Source organism: Sus scrofa, chromosome 3, assembly GCF_054392235.1.
Source record: "Sus scrofa isolate SSC_HxYL_T2T_F1_AM1 chromosome 3, Sscrofa_HxYL_maternal_Yorkshire_Landrace_v2.0, whole genome shotgun sequence".
NCBI classification, from domain to species: Eukaryota; Metazoa; Chordata; class Mammalia; order Artiodactyla; family Suidae; genus Sus; species Sus scrofa.
Window position 1 is genome coordinate 46,895,945 of NC_139385.1, and position 26,173 is coordinate 46,922,117.

A 26,173-nucleotide genomic window follows, 5' to 3' on the forward strand; every position below is an offset into this window, starting at 1 on the left:
CTATGATCTTTATGCTAACTTTGGGTTTTGTCTGTTCTTCTCTCTCTAGTTGCTTGAGGTGTAGAGTTAGGTTTTTCACTTGAGCCTTTTCTTGTTTGCTGGGGTAGGCTTGTATTGGCTACAAACTTCCCTCTTTGAACTGCTTTTGCTGCATCCCATAGCTTTTGGATTGTTGTATCCTTCTTGTCATTTGCTTCTAGATATTTTTTAATTTCCTCGATTTCTCCAGTGATCCATTGGTTGTTTAGTAGCATGTTGTTTAGTCTTCATGTGTTTATAAATCTTTTTTTTATTACTCAAATGAATATATCACATCTGTAGTTGTATAATGATCATAACAATCCGATTTCACAGGATTTCCATCCCACGGCCCAAGCACATCCCCCCACCCCCCCAAACTGTCTCCTCTGGAGACCATAAGTTTTTCAATGTCTGTGAGTCAGTTCTACAAAGAAGTTCAGTCTGTCCTTTTTTCAGATTCCACATGTCAGTGAAAGCATTTGATGGATTCATACAATCCATTGTATGGCTGACTTCACTTAGCATGATAATTTCTAGGTCCATCCGTGTTGCTAAAAATGCTGGTATTTTGTTATTTTTAATGGCTGAGTAATATTCCATTGTATATATGGACCACATCTTCTGGATCCACTCTGTTGATGAACATTTAGGTTGTTTCCATGTCTTGGCTATTGTAAATAGTGCCGCAATGAACATTGGAGTACATGTGTCTTTGCGAGTCATGGTTTTCTCTGGGTAGATGCCCAGGAGTGGGATTGCTGGATCAAATGGTAGTTCTATGTTTAGTTTTCTGAGGCATCTCCATACTGCTTTCCACAGTGGTTGTACCAACTTACAATCCCACCAACAGTGTACTAGGGTTCCTTTTTCTCCACACCCTCTCCGGCACTTATTGTTTGTAGACTTTTTGATGATGGCCATTCTGGCTGGTGTAAGGTGGTACCTCCTCGTGGTTTTGATTTGCATCTCTCTAATCATGAGTGATGTTGAACATCCTTTCATGTGTTTCTCGGCCATCTGTATGTCTTCTTTGGAGAACTGTCTGTTTAGATCTTCTGCCCATTTTTTGATAGGCTTGTTTGTTTTTTTGGTATGGAGCTGCAGAAGTTGTTTATAAATTTTGGAGATGAATCCCTTGTCCGTAAATTCACTTGCAAAGATTTTCTCCCATTCTGTGGGTTGTCTTTTTGTGTTGTTTAGGGTTTCCATTGCTGTGCAGAAACTCTGAAGTTTTATTAGGTCCCATTTGTTTATTTTTGTTTTTGTTGTCAATACTCTGAGAGGTGGATCTGAGAAGATATTGCTGTCGTTTATGTCAGAGAGTGGCCTATGTTTTCCTCTAAGAGTTTTATAGTGTCTGGTCTTCTATCTAGGTCTTTAATCCATTTGGAGTTTATTTTTGTGTATGGTGTTAGGGAGTGTTGTAATTTCATTCTTTTCCATGTGGCTGTCCAGTTTTCCCAGCACCACTTATTGCACAAGCTGTCCTTTCTCCATTGTATATCCTTGCCTCCTTTGTCATAGATGAGTTGGCTGCAGGTGCTTGGGTTGAATTCTGGGCTTTCTATCCTGTTCCACTGATCTATATTTCTGTCTTTGTGCCAGTACCATGCGGTTTTGATGATTGTTGCCTTGTAGTATAGTCTGAAGTCCGGGAGCCTTATTCCTCCAGCTCCGTTTTTCTTTTTCAGGATGTGTTTGGCTATTCTGGGTCTTTTGTGCTTCCAAACAAACTTTAAAATATTTTGTTCGAGTTCTGTGAAAAATATCCTTGGTAGTTTGATAGGGATTGCATTGAATCTGTAGATTGACTGAGGTAGTATAGTCATTTTGATAATGTTAACTCTTGCAATCCATGAGCATGGTATATCTTTCCATCTGTTTGTGTCATCTTTGATTTCTTTCATCAGTGGCTTATGGTTTTCAGAGTACAGGTCTTTTGTCTCTTTAGGTAGGTTTACTCCTAGGTATTTTATTCTTTTGGATGTGATGGTAAACGGAATTGCTTCCCTAATTTCTTTTTCTGCTCTTTCATTGTTAGTGTATAGAAATGCTGTCGATTTCTGTGTATTAATTTTGTATCCTGCAACTTTGCGAAATTCGTGGATAAGCTCTAACAGTTTTCTGGTAGAGTCCTTAGGATTCTCTAGGTATAGTATCATGTCATCTGCAAATAGGGATAGTTTTACTTCTTCCTTTCCAATTTGGATTACTTTTATTTCTTTTACTTCTCCGATTGCTGTGGCTAGGACTTCCAAAACTATGTTGAAGAGTAGTGGCAAGAGCTGACATCCTTGTCTTGTTCCTGATCTCAGTGGGAATTCTTTCAGCTTTTCACCATTGAGAATGATGTTCGCTGTGGGTTTGTCGTATATGGCCTTTATTATGTTGAGGTAGGTTCCCGTTATGCCCACTTTCTGAAGGTTTTTATCAGAAATGAGTGTTGGATTTTGTCAAAGGCTTTTTCTGCATCTATTGAGAGGATCATATGGTTTTTATTCTTCAGTGTGTTAACGTGGTGTACCACACTGATGGATTTGTGGATATTGAAGGATAAGTCCCACTTGATCACGATGTACAGTCCTTTTAATGTATTGTTGGATGTGGCTTGCTAGTATTTTGTTGAGGATTTTTGTATCAATATTCATCAGTGAAATTGGCCTGTAGTTTTCTTTTTTTGTGGAATCTTTGTCTGGTTTTGGCACCAGGGTGATGGTGGCCTCATAGAATGAGTTTGGGAGTATTCCTTCCTCTGCAATTTTTTTTTTTTTAAGGGTTGCTCTCATGGTATATGGAGGTTCCAAGGCTAGAGGTCAAATCGGAACTGTAGCTGCCAGCCTATGCCACAGCTCACGGCAACGCCGGATCCTCAACCTACTGAGCGAGGTCAGGAATCGAACCCACAACCTCATGGTTCCCAGTCGGATTCGTTTCCACTGCGCCACAATGGGAACTCCCCTCTGCAATTATTTGAAATAGTTTCAGAAGGATAGGTGTTAGCTCTTCTCTAAATGTTTGATAGGATTCACCTATGAAGCCATCTGGTCCTGGACTTTTGTTTGTTGGAAGTTTTTAAATCTCAGTTTCAATTTAAGTTCTTGTGATTGGTCCATTCATTTTTTTCTATTTTGTCTAGGTTTAGTCGTGGAAGATTGTACTTTTCTAAGCATTTGTCCATTTCTTCTAGGTTTTCCGTTTTATTGGCGTGTAGTTGCATATAGTAGTCTCTTGTGATCCTTTGTATTTCTGGGATGTCCGTTGTTACTTCTCCCTTTTCATTTCTAATTTTATTGATTTGAGTCCTCTGTCTTTTTTGCTTGATAAGTCTGGCTAGGGGTTTATCAATTTTGTTGATCTTTTCAAAGAACCAGGTTTTCGTTTCATTGATCTTTTCTATGGTTTTCTTCATTTCTATTTCATTGATTTCTGCTCTGATCTTTATGATTTCTTTCTTTCTGCTAACTTCAGGTCTTGTCTGTTCTTCTCTCTTGAGCTGCTTTAGATGTAAAGTTAGCTTGTTTATTTGCGCTTTTTCTTGTTTCCTGAGGTGGGCTTGTATTGCCATAAACTTTCCTCCTAGAACGGCTTTTGCTGCATCACATGGGTTTTGGAGGGTCGTATCTTTGTTGTCATTTGCTTCTAGGTATTTTTTAATTTCCTCTTTGATTTCTTCAGTGATCCATTGGTTGTTTAGTAGCATGTTGTTTAGTCTCCATGTGTTTGTGTTTTTTGCAGTTTTTTTCTTGTTGTTGATTTCCAGTCATATAGCGTTGTGGTTGGAAAAGATGCTTGATATGATTTCAATTTTCTTAAAGTTACCGAGGTTGGACTTGTAGCCCAGGATGTGATCAATGTTAGAGAATGTTCCGTGTGCACTTGAGAAGAATGTGTATTCTGTTGCTTTTGGATGGAATGTCCTATAAATATCTATTAAGTCCATCTGGTTTAATGCTTCATGCAGGGCCTGTGTTTCCTTATAGATTTTCTGTCTGGTTGATCTGTCCATTGCTGTAAGTGGAGCGTTAAAGTCCCCCACTATGATTGTGTTATTGTTGATGTGTCCTTTTAAGGTTGTTAGCAGTTGCCTTATATATTGTGGTGAACCTGTGTTGGGTGCGTAGATATTTAAAAGTGTTATAACATCATCTTGGATTGATCCTTTGATCATTATGTAGTGACCTTCCTTGTCTCTTAAAATATTCTTCATTTTAAAGTCTATTTTGTCTGATAGGAGTGTGGCTACTCCAGCTTTCTTTTGATCCCTGTTTGCATGAAATATTTTCTTCCATCCTCTCACTTTGAATTTGTATGTGTCCCTAGAAGTGAAGTGTGTCTCTTGAAGAAAGCATATGTATGGGTCTTGTTTTTGTAACCATTCAGCCAGTCTCTGTCTTTTGGTTGGGGCATTTATTCCATTAACATTTAAGGTAATTATTGATATGTATGTTCTTATTGCCATTTTATTAATTACTTTGGATTTGTTTTTGCTGCTCTTTTTTTCTTTCCTTCTTTTCTTGTTCTTTTCTGCCTATAGAAGTTCCTTTAGTATTTGTTGTAAGGCTGGTTTAGTGTTGCTGAATTCTCTCAGCTTTTGCTTATCTGTGAAGGTTTTGATTTCTCCTTCAAATCTGAATGAGAGCCTTGCTGGGTAAAGTAATCTTGGTTGGAGGTTTTTTCCTTTCATCGTGTTGAGTATATCATGCCACTCCCTTCTGGCCTGCAGAGTTTCTGTTGAAAAATCTGCCGATAACCTCGATAACCTTATCGGGATTCCCTTGTATGTTATTTGTTTCTTTTCCCTAGCTGCTTTCAAGATTTTCTGTTTGTCTTTAATTTTAGTCAGTTTGATTAGTATGTGTCTTGGGCTGTTCCTCCTTGGGTTTATTTTATATGGTACTTGTGCTTCCTGGATTTGAGTGAGTGATTCCTTCCCCATGTGAGGGAGGTTTTTTGGCTATTATCTCTTGGAATATTTTTTCTGTCTCCTTCTCTCTCTCGTCTCCTTCTGGCACCCCTATAATATGGATGTTGGTGCGTTTAATGTTGTCCCAGAGTTCTCTGAGACTCTCTTCATTTGTTTTCAATCTTTTTTCTCTTTTCTGTTCTGCATCCATAATTTCCACTAATCTGTCCTCCACCTCGTTTATTCGTTCTTCTGCCTCCTGTATTCTGCTGTTAGCTGCTTCTAGTGAATATTTTATTTCAGTTATTGCATTTTGCATCTCTTCTTGTTTAAGTTTCATATCCTGTATCTCTTTGCTCAGTGTTTCCTGTAAGTTATCCATCTTTGCCTCCAGTTTATTTCCAATGTCTTGCATCATCTTCATCATCAACAGTCTAAAGTCTTTTTCCTGGAGGCTAAGAATCTCCTCCTCGCTTAGCTGTTTTTCTGGGATTTTTCCTTTCTCCCTCATCTGGGTTATAGTTCTCTGTCTTTTCATTTTTACAGGTTTTTGGTGTGGTGACCTTTTTACAGATAATATAGTTGTAGCCTCTCTTACTTGTGATGTCCGCTCCCCTGTGGCTGAAGTCAGTATGGGGGGGCTTGCTGTAGGCTTCCTGATGGGAGGGGCTGATCCTGCCCTCTGGTAGGTGGAGCCGATTCTAATCCCTCTGGTGGGTGGGGCTTAGTCTCTGGATGGGATTAGAGGCAGCTGTGTGCCTGAGGGGTCTTTAGGGAGCCTGTGTACTGAGGGGGTGGGGCTGTGATCCCACCTGGATTGTTGTTTGCCCTGGGGCTTCTCAGTGCTGACTGATGGGTGGGGCCAGATTTTCCCAAAATGGCCACCTCCAGAGAAAGGCAGCTGCTGAATATTCCCGAGAGCTTTGCTTTCAATGTCCTTCCCTTAAAACAAGCTACATTCACCCCTGTTTTCCCAGGATATCCTCCAAGAACTGCAGTCAGGTTTGACCCAGATTCCTATGGAGACCTCACTCTGCCTTGGGACCCAGTGCATGTGAAAGTCTGTGTGCACCTTTTAAGAATGGGGTCTCCGTTTCCCCCAGTCCCGTGGAGCTCCTGTGCACAAGCCCCACTGGCCTTCAGTGCCAGATGCTCCGGGGCTCTTTCTCCCTGTGCCAGATCCCCACACTTGAGAGTTTGATGTGTGGCTCAGAACTCTCACTCCTGTAGGCGAGTCTCTGTGAACCAGTTAGTTTCCAGTCTGCGGGGCTTCCCACCCAGGAGGTATGGGGTTGTTTATATCACGAAATCACCCCTCCTACCTCTTGATGTGTCCTCCTCTTTTTCTTCTGGAGTAGGGTATCTTTTTTAAGGTCTCTGATCTATTTGGGTGGAGAATCTATTTAGTTGTGAATTTTGTTGTTTTTAGGAGAGAAGTTGAGCTCCAGTCCTTCTATTCTGCCATCTTAATCCCATCTATGAGTTTGTATTTCTTGCATTTTTTTTGGTCATTGTTGGTTTCTAGTCTTACAGTGTTGTCAGAAAAGATGCTTGGTATGATTTCAGTTTTCTTAAATTTACCAAGGCTTGGTTTGTTGCCCGGAGTGTCATCTACCTAGAGAGTGTTCTGTGTGCACTTGAGAAGAATGCATATTCTGCTGCTTTTGGATGGAATGCTCTATAAACATCTGATTAAGTCCCTCTGGTCTAATGCATCATTTAAGGCCTGAGTTTCCTTGTTCATTTTCTGGCTGGATGATCTGTCCATTGCTCTAAGGGGGGGTGTTAAAATCTCCTGATATTACTATACTACTCTCAGTATCTCTTTTTAAGGTTGTCAGCAGTTGCCTTATACACTGAGTTGATCCTGTGGTCAGTGCATATATGTTTACAATTGCTATGTCTTCTTGGATTGATCCTTTGATCATTGTGCAGTGTCCTTCTTTGTCTCTTATAATATTCTTTGTTTTAAAATCAGTTTTGTCTGATATGAGTATTGCTACTCCAGCTTTCTTTTGATTTCCATTTGCATGGAATATTTTCGTCCATCCTCTCACTTTCAGTTTGTTACATGTACCTAGAACTGAAGTGGGTCTGTTGAAGGCAGCATGTCTATGGGTCTTGTTATATCCATCCAGCCAGTCTCTGTCTTTTGGATGCAGCATTTGGTGCACTTACATTTAAGGCAATGTTTGATATGTATGTTTTTACTGCCATTTTATTAATTGTTTTGGATTTGTTTTTGTTGGTCTTTTTTCTTCCCTTGTTCTATTGTGGTTTGATGACTTTTTTTTTGACATTATATATATTTTTATTAACACATTTTTTTAAATAATCTTAACTGTTTTTTATTTCCCCAATACAGTTTTTTTCTACTCTGCAGCATGGCCATCCAGTTACATGTACATGTACACACTCTATTTTCTCCCATTGTTGTGCTCCATCATAAGTGACCAGACATGGTTCCCAGCGCTACACAGCAGGACCTCATTCTTAATCCCTTCCAAAGGAAATAGTTTGCATCTGTTAACCCCAAGCTTCCCATCCTCCCATCCCTCCCCTCCCCCTAGGCAACCACAAGTCTATTCTCCAAGTCCATGATTCTCTTTTCTTTCCTTTTTTTTTTCCTCACTTTTATCATTTTATTTTTATCTATTTTTTTATTTTTTCCCACTGTATAGCAAGGGGATCAAGTTATCCTTACATGTATACATTACATTTTTTCCCCCACCCTTTGTTCTGTTGCAACATGAGTATCTAGACATAGTTCTCAATGCTACTCAGCAGGATCTCCTTGTAAATCTACTCTAAATTGTGTCTGATAAGCCCAAGCTCCCGATCCCTCCCCCCCCCTCCCTCTCCTGTCGGGCAGCCACAAGTGTGTTTCCCAAGTCCATGATTTTCTTCTCTGTGGAGATGTTCATTTGTGCTGGATATTAGATTCCAGTTATAAGTGATATCATATGGTATTTGTCTTTGTCTTTCTGGCTCATTTCACTCAGTATGAGAATCTCTAGTTCCATCCATGTTGCTGCAAATGGCATTATGTCATTGTCTTTTATGGCTGAGTAGTATTCCTTTGTGTATATATACCCCATCTTCCGAATCCATTCATCTGTTGATGGACATTTGGGTTGTTCCCATGTCCTGGCTGTTGTGAATAGGGCTGCAGTGAACATGCGGGTGCATGTGTGATGACTGTCTTTAGTGTTGTGTTTGGATTGCTTTTTCTTATTTGTGTGTGTATCTTATATAGATTTTTGGTTTGCAGTTTCCATGATTTTTTTTTTTTTTGGCCTTTTCTAGGGCTGCTCCCGCAGCATATGGAGGTTCCCAGGCTAGGGGTTGAATCAGAGCTGTAGCCACTGGCCTACGCCAGAGCCACAGCAACGCGGGATCCGAGCTGCGTCTGCAACCTACACCACAGCTCACAGCCACACCAGATCCTTAACCCACTGAGCAAGGCCAGGGACCAAACCTGCAACCTCATGGTTCCTAGTCAGATTGGTCAACCACTGTGCCACGGCGGGAACTCTTCCATGAAATTTTGATATAGGAATATATATATGATATATGTAGATATATATGATTATTTTCAGTTGTTGGTCTCTTAACTGCAGGTACATCTCCAGCTTCCTGCGTTTGTACCCTCCTTGTCTCAGGATTTCCGGTTTTGGTGGCGTGTCTGTGTGGGGATGACTTCCCGCCTTTACTGTCTGTGTGACTTCGCTGGGGAGCCTCGTCATTTGTATTGTTTTTGTTTCTAGTTGTGGCCTTTTCTTTTCCACCTGGAGACGTTCCTTTAGTATTTGTTGTAAAGCTGGTTTTGTGATGCTGAATTCTCTTAGCTTTTGCTTGTCTTGAAAGCTTTGGATTTCTCCTTCAAATCTGAATGAGAGCCGTGCTGGGTAGAGTCATCTTGGTTGGAGGTTTTTTCCTTGCATCATGTTAAGTATAGCATGCCCCTCCCTTCTGACCTTCACAGTTTCTGCTGAAACATCTGCCGAGAACCTTATCGGTTCTGTGTATGTTGTTTGTTTTTCCCTAGCCACTTTCAGTATTTTTTCTTTGTCTTTAATTTTGTTCCGTTTGATGAATATATTTTATATGGTACTTGTTGTGCTTCTTGCATTCGAGTGAGGGATTCCTTTCCCATGGTAGGGAAGCGTTGGCTATTATCTCTTTAAATGCTTCCTTTGGCCCCTTCTCTCTCTCTCCTCCTTTTGACGACAGATGCGGGTGCGTTTAATACTGTCCCAGAGTTCTCTTAGACTGTCTTCACTTCTTTTCAGTCTTTTTTCTTCCGCATCCACGATTTCTGCTAATCTGTCTTCCATCTCACTTATTTGTTCTTCTGCTTCCTGTATTATGCTGTTGGTTCCTTCTAGTGTATTTTTTTTTTATTTCACTTACTGTGTTTTGCATCTCTTCTTGCTTAATCCTTAAATCTTCTATGTCTTTGCACAGTGTTTGTTATAATTTATCAATCTTTGCCTCCAGTTAATTTCCAAGGTCTTGAATCATCTTTATGACCATCAGTCTAAAGTCTTTTTCATGGAGGTCAGTGATCTCCAGATCACTTAGTTGTTTTTCTTGAGGGGGGGGTTTGTTCTCTTAGCTCAGTCACAATTCTCTGCCTTTTCACTGTGTATAGATTTTGGGTGCGCTCTCCTTTTTGCCAACAATGGGGTTGTCACCTCTCTTGCTTCTGGTGTCGGCCCCCCTTGTGGCTGAAGTTGGTGGGGGGGCTTGCTGCAGGCTTCCTGAAGGGAGGGGCTGCCGCCTGCCCCCTGGTGGATGGAGCTGATTCCTGTCCCTCTGGTGGGTGGGGCTCTGTCTCTGGATGGGATTAGAGGTGGCTCTGTGCCTGGGGGGTCTTTAGGCAGCCTGTTTGCTGATGGATGGGGCTGTGTTCCCACCTGGTTTGTTGTCTGGCCTGGGGTTTCTCGGCCATAAATGGGTGGGGCTAGACTTTTCCAAAACGGCCCCCTCTAGAGGAGGTCACGCTGATGACTGTTCCCGAGACCTTTGACTCCAGTGTTCTTCCTCCACTGGCTCTCAAGGCCAAATGCTCCAGGGGCTCCTCCTCCCGACGCCGGATCTCCAGGCATGGGAACCTGATGTGGGGCTCAGAACTCTCGCTCTTGTGGGTGAGCCTCTGCGACAGTTACTTTGCAGTCTGCGGGCTGCCTACCTGGCAGGGTTGGGATTGTTTATATCACATAATCACCCCTCCTCCTGTCTTTATGAGGCCTCCTCTTTGTTTTTTGGAGTAGGATATCTTTTTTTTTTTTTTTTTTTTTTGGCTTTTGTCTTTTTAGGGCTGCACCTGGGCATATGGAGGTTCTCAGGCCAGGGGTCGAATTGGAGCTACAGCTGCCGGCCTCACCACAGTCACAGCAACACCAGATCCGAGCCACGTCTGCGACCTATACCACAGTTCGCGGCAACACTGGATTCTTAACCCACTGAGCGAGGCTGGGAATCAAACCTACAGCCTCATGGTTCCTAGTTGGATTCGTTTCCCCTGGGCCACAATGGGAACTCCAGGATATCTTTTTTGATAGTTTGCGGTCTGTTCTATTTAAGTCGTTCGGCAGCTGGTTGTAGTTTCGTTGCTTTCGTGCGAGAAGGTGAGCTCCAGTCCTTCTGCTCCACCGTCTTCATCCCCAAAAGATTCCACTTGACCATCCTTTCTCTGGTTGGAGGGTTTCCTTTCATTTTATGCCCGAGTCCTCTGCAGTTTTCGTGAATGTATTGTTTTCTTTTGATTTGTGGTTGCCCTGTTTTTCCGGTATGTTAACTCCTTCCTCGATCCGCGTGCTTTAGCCTGACTGTCGCATAGGCTCAAGCAGATGCTAAAAAAAAGTCTAGATTTTCTTCCCTTCTTTTTCCACATTTTATGACTCCGATGTCCTTTTAAACCTTCGTATTTGTCCTTCTGCTGTTCCTTGTGTTTGTCGTGGCGTTTACAAATGGATGGGGCTTGGAACTCTCCCTCCTGTGGGTGAGCGTGTGCCATGCAGTTACTTTCCCGTCTGTGGGCCGCCCACCCGGCAGGAAGGGGGTTGCTTCTGTCACATCCTCGCCCCTCCTGCGTCTCAGTGCAGCCTCCTCTGTCTTCTGAGGCAGGACATCTTTTTTGGTAGTTTGCAGTCTATTTCGCTGAAGGTTGTTCCACAGTTGGTTGTAGTTTTGTTGTTTTCATGAGAGAAGCTGAGCACCTGTTCTTCTGCTCCTCCATCATAATCCCCTGAAAATGCTGAAAGACACGTTCCCATCTCTCCTGCCGGCCATGCCCTAGCCTGGACCCTTCTCTCGTTCCTGCTGCATGTCTAGCGGTTTCCTCCCAGGGATATCTGAAACAGACAGCCTTCTTTTCATGGGTGCTGCGTCCCTACAGACTTGGGACTTAAAACCCATGGGTACTAGTGAAATTGAACTTTAGCTGTTTTTTTTATTTTTTTATTTTTAAAGGACCACACCTGCAGCTTATGCAGGTTCCCAGGCTAGGGGTCGAAATGGACCTGCAGCTGCCAGCTTATACCACAGTCACAGTGATGTAGAATCTGAGCCGGGTTTGCGACCTACACCACAGGTCACGGCAACACCAGATCCTTAACTTGCTGAGAGAGGCCAGGGATTGATTGAACCCACATCCTCATGGATAGTAGTCAGATTCTTACCCCTGAGCCATAAGGGGAACTCCCTGAGTTTGTTCTTTGTGTCATGTGAGTATTTCAGCCATGACTTTTTTTTTCTTTTTTTTTTTTTTTAGGGCTGCACCTGTGGCATATGGAGGTTCCCAGGCTAGGGGTTGAATCGGAGCTGTAGCTGCCCGCCTACACCACAGCCACAGCAACACGGGATCCAAGCCGCATCTGTGACCTACACTACAGCTCACGGCAGTGCCGGTTCCTCAACCCACTGAGCGAGGCCAGGGATTGAACCCACAACTCCATGGTTACTAGTCGGGTTTGTTAACCACCGAGCCACGATAGGAACTCCCAGCCGTGACATTTAATAGAGAAGATAAAAAGCACCTCTGACCTCCAGCTGTGAGCCTGGTGCTGCGTCAGGACTACCGTGACGTTTACAGCAGCCGGGCCACCTGAGCCTCCCACCTCGCCTCATCTCCAGCGTGTCTGGGTGTGTGTTCGTGCACACACTGTGTGCACACATGTGTCAACTCAGGCTCCAGCAAGACAAGATACAGGGAAGTTAGGAGCCGGGCGCTGCAGTGAAGGAGCACGCAGCTACGCCAAGGGGGACCTGGTCTAAAAGTCTGGGCTTTTTCTTTCCCTGACTGCGTATTCTGTTGAGAGGTCGTCTGCTTTGAAATGCACATAAAATGACACAGCCTCCTCATATATTTAGTTCTAAGTTGGAAACCTTTTGAAATTGCTTATGTTTGTAGCCCTTAAATATTCTGTGCAGCGAGTTACCATTGTGGCTCGGTGGTAAGGAACCCAACTAGTATCCAGGAGAACATGGGTTCAATCCCTGGCCTCACTCAGTGGGTTAAGGATCCGGCATTGCTGTGAGCTCTGATGTACATCGCAGATGTGGCTTGGATCTGGCGTTGCTGTGGCTGTGGTGTAGGCCAGCAGCTGCAGCTCCAATTTGACCCCTAGCCTAGGAACTTCCTTATGCCATGCGTGCAGCCCTAAAAAGACCGAAAAAACAAAAAAGAAACAAAAAAAAACACCTCCGTGCAGGCGCTCAGGCGATAGTCGAAGAGCGACGGAGAGTGAGTGGCATCTCTGGCGGGGAGGGGCTGGGTGGCAGGGGTGATTTGGGATCTGGGCAGAGGCTGCGAGGGCATCTGGGGCTGTGGTCCCTCCTGGGCGGGCTGTGCTGCGGGAGCCAGACCCCCGTGAAGCAGCCTCAGGTCCGGTTGTGGAGCATACGCATGTGGCGCTCAGCAGGCATCTCTTGAGCACCTGCTGTATACCAGGAACTGAATCAGGTGCATCTTTCGGGAAATGCCAAGGGGACAAGTTGACTTGGTGTGTGGTTTCAGGGACAGATGCTGCAGGGGTGGCCTTGGGCCCAGAGTGCTCCCCAGGCTGACCAGCCCTTTGCAGGCCAGGGTGCCCCCGACCGCAGGGGAGAGAGGGGCGGGGGGGTGGGTATGCAGCCTCCCCACCCCTTTTCCAGGAGACTCTGTTCTGATTTCATTCCTAGTTCTCTGCATGGGGACCAGCCAGGTTTCCAGTCCAGCCTCTCTGTGTCGCTTTATTTTTCCTAGATCTACAAATCTACCAAGTGCAACGACATGCGCCAAACTGGGTACTGCCCTCGGGGCCCTTTCTGTGCCTTCGCACACGTGGAAAGTGAGTACCTCCATCCCGGAGCAGCTGGGAGGGTCAGGGCCGGTGTCAGGGCGGTCCTGGGAGCTCGTGGTCCCGAGTGCTGCGGCCAGGCTCGGGGTGGGGGGGTCTTGATGGCCAGATGGGTCCATGAAATGCCCCGAAGGCAGAGATGGCCTTGGTGACAGGAATGCACAGACACGGCCCTTTCTCACTGTTCCCAAGTGCTTCCTCTTAAAGCTTTCGAGTTCGGGGTCCAGTTCTTAGGAGCACAGCTGCAAACTCTTATTTTGCTCCTGTTTTAATTTTAACTAGGGGTTGGGGGGCAGCTTGTCCAGTTGAAATTTGCCATTGTTTTCTGCTGTTTTGAGTGTCAGGATTGGCACCGGGAGATGGGCGGGTCCCGGGCAGGTCCCGCGGGTCCAGCCGCCCTGGTCGGCCCCCCACTGCCCTCCCAGCCCCAATCTTTGGTTTCCTTTAACCGGTGCCTCTGCGCCCGTGGTTCTGTCACCAGCCGCAGCCACTCCAAGCCCACTGCCCCCTTTCTCGGCAGAGAGCCTTGGGACAGCCAGCGACTGGGGCTGCCGAGACCTCGCCTCCGTCAGCGGCCCCGCGGCCCCCAGCGGGCAGCCCGGACACGTAAGTGGTTGGCACCCCAGGGAGGCGCCCACTCTGCTGCTGGGTTGAACCCAGCTCTTAGGTCCGTGGGGGGTCGTGATCTCTAGACACATGGTTGGAGGCGGTCTGCCCGCAGGGTTGGAGGCTCCTTAGTTGGAGAAAAGCCTAGAGAAGCCCTGGCCCGGTGCACTGGCCCGGCCTGGCCTTTGCCAGCCTTGCACCTGTCGGCCGTGTGCAGGGCTGAGTGTGAGGCAGGGCCCAGAGTCAGTGGGGCCCCCACAGGGCAGGCCGGGCCAGGCCAGACGGTCCCCAGTGAGGCTATGCGGGCAGACCCAGGTAGGGGTCTCATGAGTTAGGACTCTTGTGCCCAGTCAGGTGAGGGCACGGTGGGGGAGGCCCCGTCCCGTGTCCTCCCCAGCCCCCTGTGTGGTGGTGGGTCCTCAGGTCCGCCTTTCATCTCCAAAGACGACCCTTCTCATCACCCGTGGTTTTATCTGTCCTGCTGGTGTCACCAAGGAGCTGGCCTCCTGGGATTAGTCCTAGGAAGGAAACTGGAAGAAACTCAGGCATTTCCCCTCCTGACTGTGTTTTCACTTGGTACTTTTTTCAAAGAAAAGGCTGGGGAAGGTGAGCACAGTCTAGGTGGGATTTGCTCAGCAGAGTACCACCAGGCACACATGTCATCACTGCTCCCGCACAGGGGGCATGGGGCGGGTGGCGGCAGCGCTCGGCAGGGTCAGGCCCCCGCCCTTCCTCACCTACTTGATGGCTCCCAGGGCTGTGATGGCCATGGCTTCAGGCAGTGGTCAGAGGGACACCGATGCGGCTCCCGCTGAGGGTGATGAGGCAGCAACCAGGGTGTGGACGGAGGACCTGGGATCCTGCAAGAGGCACCAGGGCTGCTGGGCCTGCAGCAGGATAGTCTTTTGTCGTCTTGTCGTTATTTTGCCACTTAAAAGTTACCATGCAGGACTCGCAGTGGGTGCAGGGCAGTGGGTGCCAGGGCTGGGGGAGGGGCGGCCAGCCCTCTGAGCTCCTGGGAAGTTTCCTGTGTGGGTGTGGGGCTGGATAGAGGCGGGCCTCACACAGCCCTGTGCACGCGCTCAATGCCACTGAATCCTTCACTTTTAAAAGGTTATGCTCACCTCAATTTAAAAAAAAAAAACAAGAAAAAGAAAAAAAGAAATGAAACATCCGAGTGGGGCCAGCTCTCAACTGTGGGCCCTGTGCGCGGTCAGCCCTTGCCTGCTTGGTGTTCGGCTCCAGCTGCGTGCAGGCACCTGTGGCCGATCGGGAGCCCTTGGTCTGGTCCGTCTCCCTTGGGTCTCTGGTTGCACAGCCTCTGGGGGAGGGCCCGGCAGGGTCCCTGGGGGCCTGGACGAGAAGGTGGGGTGGGTGTTGTGTGCCAGGGAGGGGAGGTTTCTTGTTCTCTGTGGGTCGGCCCTGCCCCTCCCCATGAGAATCTTCATTTGTGCGGGCTCCTGTGGTGAGTTCCCGCTGCTGCTTCTCAGTGTAGAGGGTGGGGTGAACATACAAACCGCGACCCTCGCCATACATCCTCCCCCACCTGCACCCCGAGGGGTGTCCTCGCCTGTAGATGTGGTCCTGGGTTCGAGGAGTCTGTCTTGGCTTTGAATTCCTCCTTCACAACTGGGGAGAGGGACTCGGCGTCCTCCCCGTGTGCACCGGCCTTGGGCCTGCGTCGCCGTGGGCAGCCCCCTCTCCTCCGTGCGGCCAGAATTGGCCACTCCCCGTCCCCTGCTGGCAGCCTCACTAGACACGCGTGATGAAATCACAGAGCGTGGGTATGTTGGTCTCTGTGCCCGGGTCTCGACACAGGCCTCCAACTGCTCAGTGCTCTTTTGCTCCCGTGGCGGCTCCTGGCAGGAAGCCTGGCAGGGAGGGCGGGGCTGGGTCGAGAATCCGTCGGTTGTGGGTTGACCGATGAGTCTTCCTAAAAAGCTCTATTAAATAGGAGGTTTGGAGAGCGTCCAGGTCGGCGGACAGCTCTACATGCGGGCTGGGCTGGGGGCCCAGCTCCCTGGGACGGAAGCTCGCGTGCTCAGGACCATGCCGGACCTCGCCCGAAGTGCGCCTCTGTCTGGCTGGCTACCTGCGTCCTTTGTCCCAGCCGCATCGCGTGATGCACCAGCGAACGTAGCTGTGTGTCGGCCTGAGTTCTGTGAGCTGTTCTGGAAAACGGTGGGAGCTGATGAGGGCGTCATGCAGACCCGGGTTGACAGCTGGCCAGTCAGAAGCCTGGGCGCTGCGTTGGAACGGGGGGCGGCGTGCGCAGTGCAGGCGAGTCTCGTGTCTCGTGGGACTGTGCCCTCAGCCGGGGGCTCCGCGCCGACCCCAGGGGTGTGCATCACCCTTCCTCTGCCGTGACTTGAACCGCCTTCCTGCAGGGCTGCCGCTGTATCTGGCTGCGGACATCCCGGATGCCTCCCGTGAGGTGGGGAGCAGGCCCAGCCCCGCAGCTGCTTGAGGGGGACCGCGCCTGGATTCGCCCAGCACAGGTCCTTGGTCCCCCTGAAGTGGGGCTCGTGGTGTGCCAGGGTAACCGTTTTCATGTGAACAGCAGCTAGGTCTGGAACTTTCGGGGGAAGAAGTTGAAATCCTCCGAGAAGCAACTGCCGAGTCCAGGCTCCTGCCGCTCGCCGCACCACAGGCCAGTGATTCGAAAGACATTTTCTTGTTGGGGCAAGAAAGAGCGACTTTATGTGGAAATCCAGCAGCCCCAGAAGCTGGTGGACCAGTGTCCCGACGAATGGAGGTAGAATTCGGGCTTCTTCTATACTGCAAGGGGGCGAGGTGGGGTTGGCTATTGCAGATTTCTTGGAATCCTCCGTCCTCGCAGCTGTCTGCCTGTCTGGTCGCAGTGATCCTCCGGTAGGACAAGCGGTAGGCCCCGTTCTGCACCTTTCTGTCTCTGCGCGTGGAAGAGCGTTAGGCCTTAAAGAATGGAGCCTTAGGAGGTTCAGGCTACAGGCACCTTTCTCTTCGTGATTAATGTGTAGCAAAAGCAGCAGAACACAAAGGCAAAAGTAAAAGAAACATCCCATTTAGAATCAGGTTTGTTCTCTATTACAAGGAGTCCATTTAAAAAAAATTCAGGCTGGGGGCTCCCGCCGTGGCACAACAGAAGCAGCAGAATTGGCAGCATCTCTGGAGCAGCGGGATGCAGGTTTGATCCCTGGCCTGGCGTGGTCGGTTAAGGATCTGGCGTTGCCACAGCTGTGGCTCACGTCGTCATCGAATCTCATCCCTGGCCCAGGAACTCCATGTGCTGCAGGGCAGCCAAAAAAGAACCAGAAAAAAAGTCAAGCACAATATCAGTGCGCACCATCCAGCGCTCTCCTGGGGGACCAAGACGTCGGAACACGCTCGTCTTTCCTGATGTTTTCAGCGGAGGCCCAGAGGGACTTTGAGCATCCAAGGAGCCTGTGGGACCTGAGGCGCTGGGGTCAGCTCAGGCTGCCTCTGGTCCGGGGCTTGGGGGCATTTGGTTTGACTGTGACCCTCTGGGATTGTGTCAGCTGGAGTATTTGGAGACTGTGGGAGCCCAGCAGGGATCCTGCTGCTCTCAACAAGCTGTTTCCGTGTTTTAAGGCAGGGCGAGGCATAGAGGGCCGTGTCCTTTCCCTGCTTGCTGGGTCTCCATCCTCTGACGGCAGAGGGAACTGTGAGAGAGCGTGCCATGCTCTGCCCGGGCAAGCTGCTCCCACCGCCCCTCTGCCCCTTCCAGCAGGTTCTGGTGCCTGTGCAGCACACCTGCTGCTTCCTGCACGCTCCTGTGTGGTGGGGGGTTGCGGACGCCGCAGGGGCAGGCCCAGGGCCGAAGCAGGAGGGACGAGGGTTGGGACCCTCTCAGGAGCTCTGGGGCCTGCCCGGGCTGGGACTTCATCCGAGAGGCGAGCAGAGCTGTCTTACAGCACAGCTTCTCCTTAGAGGGAGGGTCTCAGGGGTCTGTAAGGGCCTTTGGAGGCCGTCACCCATGTTGGGGGGTGGGGGTCACTTCTGGGTGAAAGGAATGTAAGGAAACCAGAGATACCGGATGGCCTCGGGGTTGAGCGCGCATTGGGCGTTGGGCAGGAGGAAGGGGCCCCGGTCGGCAGGGCTGATGGGGACATCGATTCTTCTCTGCCCTCCGCTGGCTTCTCAGCCAGGATTTTCCCACGTGCAGCAGAGGGGGGAGAATGTTCCTTCTGGCTGGAGTTCCCTTGCGGCTCAGCTGTAACTGGACTAGTACACATGAGGATGTGGTTCGATCCCTGGCCTCACTCAGTGGGTTAAGGATTTGGCATGGCCGCAGGCTGCGGTGTAGGTAACAGATGAGGCTCGGGTCCTGCATCGCTGTGGCTCTGGTGTAGACCTGGGAACTTGCATGTGCCGCAGGTACAGCCCTCAACAAACCAACAAACAAACAAAAGATGTCCCTGCTACCCTTTCAGGTTCGGTGTCTGGGGTCCTGCAAATTAAATCGACCAAAGACAGATTTCCAGGAGAAAAGCTTTCTCACTTAGGCATTTGGAGGCCAGACCTGGGGGTTATTTACGCTTTTGACAAAGAGCATTAACTTGTTGAGAAGTGGCAGGATAAAAGGGATTGCTCCCGCCGGAAGATGCGGACGTGGGGCATAATGGGAGATGAGTGCCAGTCCATTGAGTTTGTGCCGCAGCTCGGCCTCCTGCAGCATCCTGGGCGACTAGAGTTCTCTGGGGTTGGTCTGTTCTATTTCTCGTGGGGGAACCTTCTGGAGGTTCTGGAGGGGAAGGCAGAAATGGTCTTCCAGGAAGTGATCCTTTGCCGCACGCAGGTGCGGGGCTCCCCAGGTTTCCCCGGCTGCAGCCCTGCCCGGGGGGCTGTGTCTGGGGTTCGTCCCCGTGGGTCAGAGAGACACAGACCAGCCAGGAGGGCAAAGCCCCACGTCGGGGGTAGGAAACGGAGTCCAGGAACACGGACCAGAGGCAGCAGGTTTGAAAGCCTCTTGTGTTTCCCGAGACTGAAGTCCGTGCTGTTTTCTGTCTTTGGAGCCAAGCTGAGGTGTCTGTGTGTGTTTTTAATAAGCTGCTTTTTCTTCCAACAGCCAGTGCTTTTTGTGTTGCAGACCAAGTGGAGAGACTCACCTGCCGAAGGCAGCCAGAAAGCCAGCGAGCAGGACAGTAAGCAGGTAGCCCTGCGTCGAGATGTCGCGTGCCCTGTGCAGCCGGACCTCACCGCCTGCCTGCCTGCCTTAAATGCCTCCCGCCGGGGTCCCCCCGCCTGCCCGCCCCGCCCCGGGCTGTGCTTACCCTTCTCTGTGACGCAGCCTGTTCTTTCCGCCCTGAAGCCGTCTCTTCCGTGTCCTGTGTAACGTTGTAAACCACGTGTCATACCTTGAAAACCACAAAACCAAAAGCTCTTAAAAGCTTGCTTCGCAGGGAAGCACTGACGGAGGTCCACTCAGCCTGGAGCCAAGCGTGAGGTCGGGTGGCCGAAGGGCCGGTTCCCCGCAGGGCCTCCATCCCGCCCGCAGCCCGTCTCTCCGGGTCGTCTTCCCTCCCCTCTGTGTCCCGACGCCCCCTTTCTGTCCGGACGTCCGTCCTGTTGGTCAGGACCCACCCGAACAACCTGGTCCTCACGCGACGCCTCAGTAGAGACCCTGACGGCAGGCGAGGTCCCGCGGGTCAGGACCCCGAGTTCTGGGGTCACAGCTGAACACGGCTCGGTCTCCCTCTCCCGGGTCACACCTGAGGTGGCAGGTGGCCAGTGCGTTCTTTCGCCTTCGCAGGAGGCGCCGAGGGCTCCCTCTGTGACCCGCCCAGGCCCCTGCGAGTGGGGCCCTTTGTCTCTGTTCTGCCCCACCGGCTGCCCGTCTGCTGGTAAAACCGAGCTGTTCGGGGGGACAGGTGGCTTTCCTGGACGCTGGTGCCCTGAGCACACGTGGCCTCTGTGAAGAGGCGGAGAGAGACATCCATGCCTTGGCAGACTGGGCCCGCCGGCTCGGCAGTGCCCGCCCTCGGCTGGTTGTCACTGCTCTCTGCTCTGAGCTTTGTGTTAAATTCCCAAGTAGGCAGATCCTTGTGGTTCCTCTTCGTGCGGTTTTCTGGCGCCCCTGGGGGATTTGGGGGCACTTTTCTTCTTCAGGCGCCTCTGAAGCACATTTTGACATGAGTAGGTTGGTTCAGAGTAAAAATACAACCTGGTTACCTTGTGATTCTTTTTTTAAGAGATTGAAATTGAGAAGTTGTGCATTAAGAATGTGAAATGGGGAGCTCCCGTTGTGGCTCAGTGTTAATGAACCTGACTAGTATCCATGAGGATGCAGGTTCGATCCCTGGCCTCGCTCAGTGGGTTAAGGATCTGGTGTGGCCATGAGCTGTGGTGTAGGTTGCAGAGGCAGCTTGGATCTGGTGTGGCTGTGGCTGTGGCGTAGACTGGCAGCTGCAGCTCTGATTTGACCCCTAGCCTGGAAACCTCCATATGTCGCAGGTTCAGCCCTAAAAAGACAAAAAAGGCAGGAAAAGAACCTGAGGGTGAAAGGGTAACAGTAGCACAGTCAAGAGGGCACGTGGCTGTGGTTTCAGGGCCGAGGAATAATGGCCAGGAAAGGAGTGGGGTGGGCGAGCTCCCCGAGCCGCGGATGGGACCCCACGCCGCCTCAGGCACACAGGGCAGTTCCCTGGGTGCGAGCAGCCCCCGGTCCTCGGGCGCTGCAAGTGGGCTGGCCAAGTGCCTCCACAAGCTGCCTCTCGCCTGCGCCCCGAGCCCCCTCTGTCCCGTCCCAAAGCTGGGCTCCGGGGGAGGGGGCCCTAGGGGAGCAGCATTGGAAAGCCAGCTCTCAGGACCCCCAGCCCAGGTCAGCAGGTCTGGGCGTTTCCCCTAAGACCCCCAAGGGTCCTGCTCCATTTGAAGGGCTGACTGGCATGCCCGGGGACAGGTGACTCCGAGGCCAGCACGGTGGCTCTCATGGACCAGTGGTGCTCAGAGGCCACTCTGGGGACCGCTACCCTGCATGTGGGCGCCATCTGCTCCGGCCAGTGCTGGCTGCGTCCCTCTCCCGGGGTCGGCTGCAAGACTGTGCCCCTGGGCCCCAGCACGGCCCTTGTTTCCGGGGCCTCAATCACTGCGTCCGGTGGGGAGCACAGGCTGCCCAGTTCGCTGCTTAGCCCAGCCCGCTCCCCACTCTCATCTTCCTTCCTGGGTGGTCCCTTCCTTAGAAGCCCCTGCTCTCGCTGGGTGAGCGACACTTGGTGGGCAGTGCCCAGGGCAGTGGCCTCTGAACTGCATCTCTGCCATCGCTGCAGAGTCGAGGCTCCAGGACCATGGAGGTGCTGCCCACGGAGCCCCCAGGACTTGCCCCGTCCTACCCTGGGAGGCAGCCAGTGGTGACGCCCGTCGGCCCTGGAGCACATGGCCCCTGGGGGGGAGGGTCAGTCCGTGTGTGCGGAGTCGTGATCCTGAGTGTCTTGGGGGCTCGCGTCTCAGGGAACACGCGGGCTCGCAGAGCTGCTAGTCCGGGGAGTCCCCAGGTCACCGCCAGGTCCTCAGCACACGAGCCTGTCTCTGGCCGTGGAGGTTGCTCTTCTCCAGCCTGTCACTCCCAACCAGGCAGATGGGAAGCTTCCTGATGTGCGATCTGGGTGATTTCATAGATGCGGCACCCGGAGCCTGGGCCGCAGAAGAGAAAATAGATCAACTAGACGTCACCAGAATCAAAGATGTGCGCATCCGAGGACATTGTCCGCAGAGTGAAAAGACAGCTCACGGAATTGGGAAAATGCCTGCAAATGATGTGTCTGGTAAAGGTTCCTCCTCAGAACATAACTTCTTCAGCTCAGCATCAGCACAACAAGCAACTCTATGAAAAAGTGGGCAAAGCCCTTGAGTAGACACTTCTCCAAGGAAGATACACAGCTGAGCGCACAGGGAGGGATGCGCAGAATCACCAGTGGGGGAAACGCAAACCAAATCCGCCGTGAGGGGCCACTGCACGCCCACGAGGGACCGGCCACCGTGAAAAAACAAAGCACAGAAGAGCAGGTGCTGGCAAGGATGTGGAGAAATTGAAACGGAAGCTCTTGTGCACAGCGGGGAGGAGTGTAAGATGGGGCAGTGTGGTGGTTCCTTGAAAAATTAAAAATAGAACGAATCCGACTAGGATCCATGCGTTTGTGGGTTCAATCCCTGGCCTCGCTCCGTGGTTAAGGATTCGGCATTGCCGTGAGCTATGGTATGGGTCACAGATGCAGCTCGGATCCACAGTGGCTGTGGTGTAGGGCACCAGCTTTAGCTCCAATTGGACCCCTAGCCTGGAAACCTCGATTTGCCGCGGGTACAGCCCTGAAAAAGCAAAAAGATATATATATATATATATATATATATGTATATATATATATATATACACACATACATACATACACACACACACACACACACACACACACACAGCTGTTGATCTAGCAATCCCATTTCTGGAGCAATGCCTTGAAGGGGTATTTGCACATCTCCAATCACAGCGGCCTTGTTCACAAAGCTGAAGGGTGGGAGCAGTTCGCGTGCCTGTTGGTGGATGAGTGGATAAGCACGATGGGGTCCGTCCATACAATGGAATACGATCCAGCCTTAAAAAGGAAGGAATTCTGGAGTTCCCGTTGTGGCGCAGTGGTTAACGAATCCAACTAGGAACCATGAGGTTGTGGGTTCGATCCCTGGCCTTGCTCTGTGAGTTAAGGATCCGGCATTGCCGTGAGCTGTGGTGTAGGTTGCAGACGTGGCTTGGATCCCGCATTGCTGTGGCTCTGGCCTGGGGCAGCGGCTACAGCTCCGATTCAACCCCTAGCCTGGGAACCTCCATATGCTGCGGGAACGGCCCAAGAAATGGCAAAAAGCCAAAAAAAAAAAAAAAAAAAAAGGAATTCTGTCACATGCTACAACACGGGTCAACCCTGAAGACTGTATTAGCTCAGGCTGCCACAACAAAATACTAGACCGGCTGGGCTGAAATACCGCAAATCTGTTCTCTCACAATTTTGGAAGCTGGAAGTCTCACATCGAGGTGTGGGCAGGTGCAGTCTCCCCTGGCTTGCAGGTGGCCAAGTCCCGCCATGTGCCCGAGTGTCCTCTTTGTTCCTTGGGCACCCAGAGTCTCTTCCTCTTCTCAGGAGGACAGCCGACCTATCAGGTCAGGACCCCCTCCTGTGACCTTGTTTAAGCTCAGCCGCCTTGAAGGCTCGCTCTCCAGATGCAGGCACCCAGGAGGTTAGGGCTTGAACATGTGGATTTGGGCAGAGGAGAGCTTCAGTCCGCGGCAGGGACCTCATGCTCCGTGAGCCAGACCCAAAGGACACGTCCTGTGTGACCCTGTTTGCACGAGGTCCCTGCAGCTGTCCGATTGTCACAGAGACAGAAAAGAGAAGGGGGGAGTCCCGGGGCTGAGGGGAGTGGGGAGTCAGCGTTTAACAGGACAGAGTTTTGGTCTGGGAGGATGAGAAAGAGGATGGCGGTGAGGGCTGCACAGCCCCGTGAACGTGCTTAACGCCGCTGGACTGTACGTGTAACAGCGCTTAAGGCGAGGCGTGCTATGTTACAGCACTTTGTCACCGTGAAAAAAAGGAAGCCAGGCGGACAAAGCTGGCATGGGCGGGGGCATGGCCCCCACCTCGCAATGTTGGGTCTGGCTCCCCTGGTGATGGAGGACCCCATGCTCGACCTATCCTGGCATGTCTGTGCCCACCGTGACCGCAGGAAAAGGGCCAGCTAAGAAGCTGCCATCAATCTTCAGGGGAAAGTGTCATTTGGTATCTTCAGGGGGCACATGCTCCTGCAGGGTGACTTTTTCTTTTCGGGGCTCTGCCCTCAGCACATGGAGGTTCCCACACTAGGGGTCGAATCAGAGCTGCCTCTGTGACCTACAGCACAGCCACAGCAACACCGGCTTCTTAACCCACTGAGCGAGACCAGGGATTGAACGCACGTCCTCATGGATACTAGTCGGGTTCGTTACTGCTGAGCCGCGACAGGAACTCCTGCAGTGTGACTTTGTCGGGATAGAGTCACAGTGGACACTGGCCAGGCTCTGAGCGTGGAGTTTGTCATGAGGGGGTGGTTCCTGTGGGTCCGCCTCGCCTGGGGATGGCGTGCAGGCTACAGACGGAGGGACGGGGAAGGCCTGTGGCCACAGTCTGTGGGGGAGCAGCTGGGCCACCTCTGAGCCCGAGCCAGGGCGAGCTGGGGGACAGTCTCCCCAGACTTGTGTTGGCTGCATTGCTGTTTGTACGTTTTGGCCTCAGATGTGCAGGGGCAGTCAGTTCCGGGGTCTCTGCGCCCTCGGGGCGCAGGGGGCCGTCCCGGGGGCTCTCTTGACCGAGCCTCTGTTAACCCGGCAGAGACTGTGAGCGCCGAGGTCTCGGGGCCGGGGATGCTGCCCTAGAGGAGCCAGCCTGTGCCAGCCTGCTCTCTTACAAACTGTCCAGTGCCATCCCCCTTCGGGGGTTTCACTCGGAGCCCCTCCTCCTGCACTGGGTCTTGTAGCTGCTCCCCCCCGCCCCATTAACCTTTTGAGGCAAAACCCAGAGGACATTGCACTTTGCTTGAGGATACCTTGTGCCTCCTGATTTCCTAGGGACCCGGCGAGTGCATTTCAGACACGGCTGTGCCTGGTGTGGGCAGCCCTGTGGTCTGACTTTGTAGCTCTGCCTGCTTCGTTTTTATCGCATCCTTTTCTGTGCACAGCGCCCGCCACACGACTGCCTGCTTATCCGAGGCTGTGCCAGTTGGTTTCCTCTTGAATAGAGGTAGTGTCAGCTGCCCTGGTCTCTTTCTTCCGTTGAGTAGCGAGGTCAGAGGAGTCTCTCATCAGTGTTTTCGGAAGCAGCGCCAGCTCTCTGCTCGCGCTGTGGTGGGTTGTTTCTCCATGGCCATGTGTGCTTCTGAATGGCGTTTTCTGCGGGGCAGTTCATTAGATGGGAACTCCCTGGATGCATTCGTCCCCGTCCCTTGGTGATTGACAGCTCGTGACTCTGCTCCCCTGGTCATTGCAATGAACCAGACGTTTGAAGCCCCCCTAGAATATCGGGAAAGGTAGTCGACTTCCTTTGTTTTGTTCTGGAGAGAGAAGGTGGCAAGCCTATCTGTCTTGATTCTGGAGTTTTTGTTCCCCCGTGTGTCCTCTGTCACTGTGCTGCTGTCATGTTGCTGTCCCCGCAGCAGGACACCGGCTCATCTTGTGTCTCTGCACAGAGCCACCTGGCGGTACTGGCTGTGGTTCACCCACTCGCTCCCAGCGTGAGTTCCAGTGTGGCGTCCAGCCTGGCGTCCAGCACGGGCTCAGGCGGCTCCTCGCCCACCGCTCTGCCTGCCCTCTCGGCCCGTGCGCACCCGCTTGACCCCACCGGCAGTGCCGTCGAGGCAGTTCCAGGTAAGTCCAGCCTGTGGTCCTGTCCCCCTGAGCCTCCTTGCCCTTCCCTTGCCGCCCCGGGCCTTCTCGGTCACCTGCCACTTCGGCTGCATGGCTCGTGGTCCAGGAGATGCCTGCCAGGCTGGGAGCCTGCGGTTGCAGAGGGGCGAGGAGCTCTCCGCAGGGCAGCTGTATGGGCCCCAGGCAAGGCAGCATAGGCAGTGCCAGCCAGCCCAGAGACCATCTATCAGGAACAGGAGGCTTCAGAGAAATGATATGGAGGGGGGGGGGCAGCAGGGGCACCTGAAGGAGGGGACAGTGGTGAGGGTGGGGAGTTAGGGATGAGGTCACAAGGCAGTGGGCACGCTGCCAGCTGCAGAGGGGTCCTTGGCCCTTGGGGGACCTGTCTGGTGGCTGGATGGGGGCTCAGAGCCGAGGTTGGGGCTCTTATGAAAGTGCAGGGAGGAGTGGAGCTGGTGGTGAGATGGCCGGGCCATCCTGGTCCCTGGGCCCCCTTAGGCCTCATCTGAGTGGCGGGCACCTGGCTACCCCAGTAATACCAGCCTCAGTTACAGGAAGTAACAGGAGCCTCAGAACTGCCTGTCCTCTGGCCCCAGGAGGGGGACCCTAGCTGGCCTTTCTCTCTTAGGAACCCGGAGTGCACACTCCACCCACTTTGGGCTAACAGGTGTAGACAGGATTGTTTTTCCCTGTAGTTTCTTTCTGGTTGTATCCTTACTGAGTAGAAGGGCTGAACTCTGAGATGAGCACCTGCTGCTCCCAGACTTTCGCTTTAAAAAGGAAAACTCAGATGGCCGTGGACTCAGCAGCCACGGGCAGATTTCCAACCCCGGAGGGAGGGCAGCGAGACTAGATAAACGGCGGGGAGATGGAAGGACCTGAGGGCTGTGGGCACCCGACTCTAAGGGACCGCTGAGG

The 26,173-nt window shown here is 51.4% G+C and overlaps 1 protein-coding gene across 50 annotated transcripts in view; it reads left to right on the top strand.

Annotated features, from left to right (window-relative positions):
• UNKL (unk like zinc finger) overlaps positions 1 to 26,173 on the top strand; it is a 68,065-nt gene that overhangs the window by 31,838 nt on the left and 10,054 nt on the right. For 13 of the 50 annotated variants that reach the window (XM_085017980.1, XM_085017995.1, XM_085017981.1 and 10 more), the window contains 4 exons: positions 13,176 to 13,260; positions 13,790 to 13,875; positions 18,965 to 19,027; positions 25,078 to 25,255. In XM_085017980.1, the coding sequence (XP_084874106.1) occupies positions 13,176 to 13,260; positions 13,790 to 13,875; positions 18,965 to 19,027; positions 25,078 to 25,255 (412 nt within the window). Of the gene's footprint in view, positions 1 to 13,175; positions 13,261 to 13,750; positions 13,876 to 18,943; positions 19,028 to 25,077; positions 25,256 to 26,173 lie in introns of all 50 variants that reach the window. The other 37 variants (XM_085017969.1, XM_085017970.1, XM_085017990.1 and 34 more) reach the window with 5 other exon arrangements.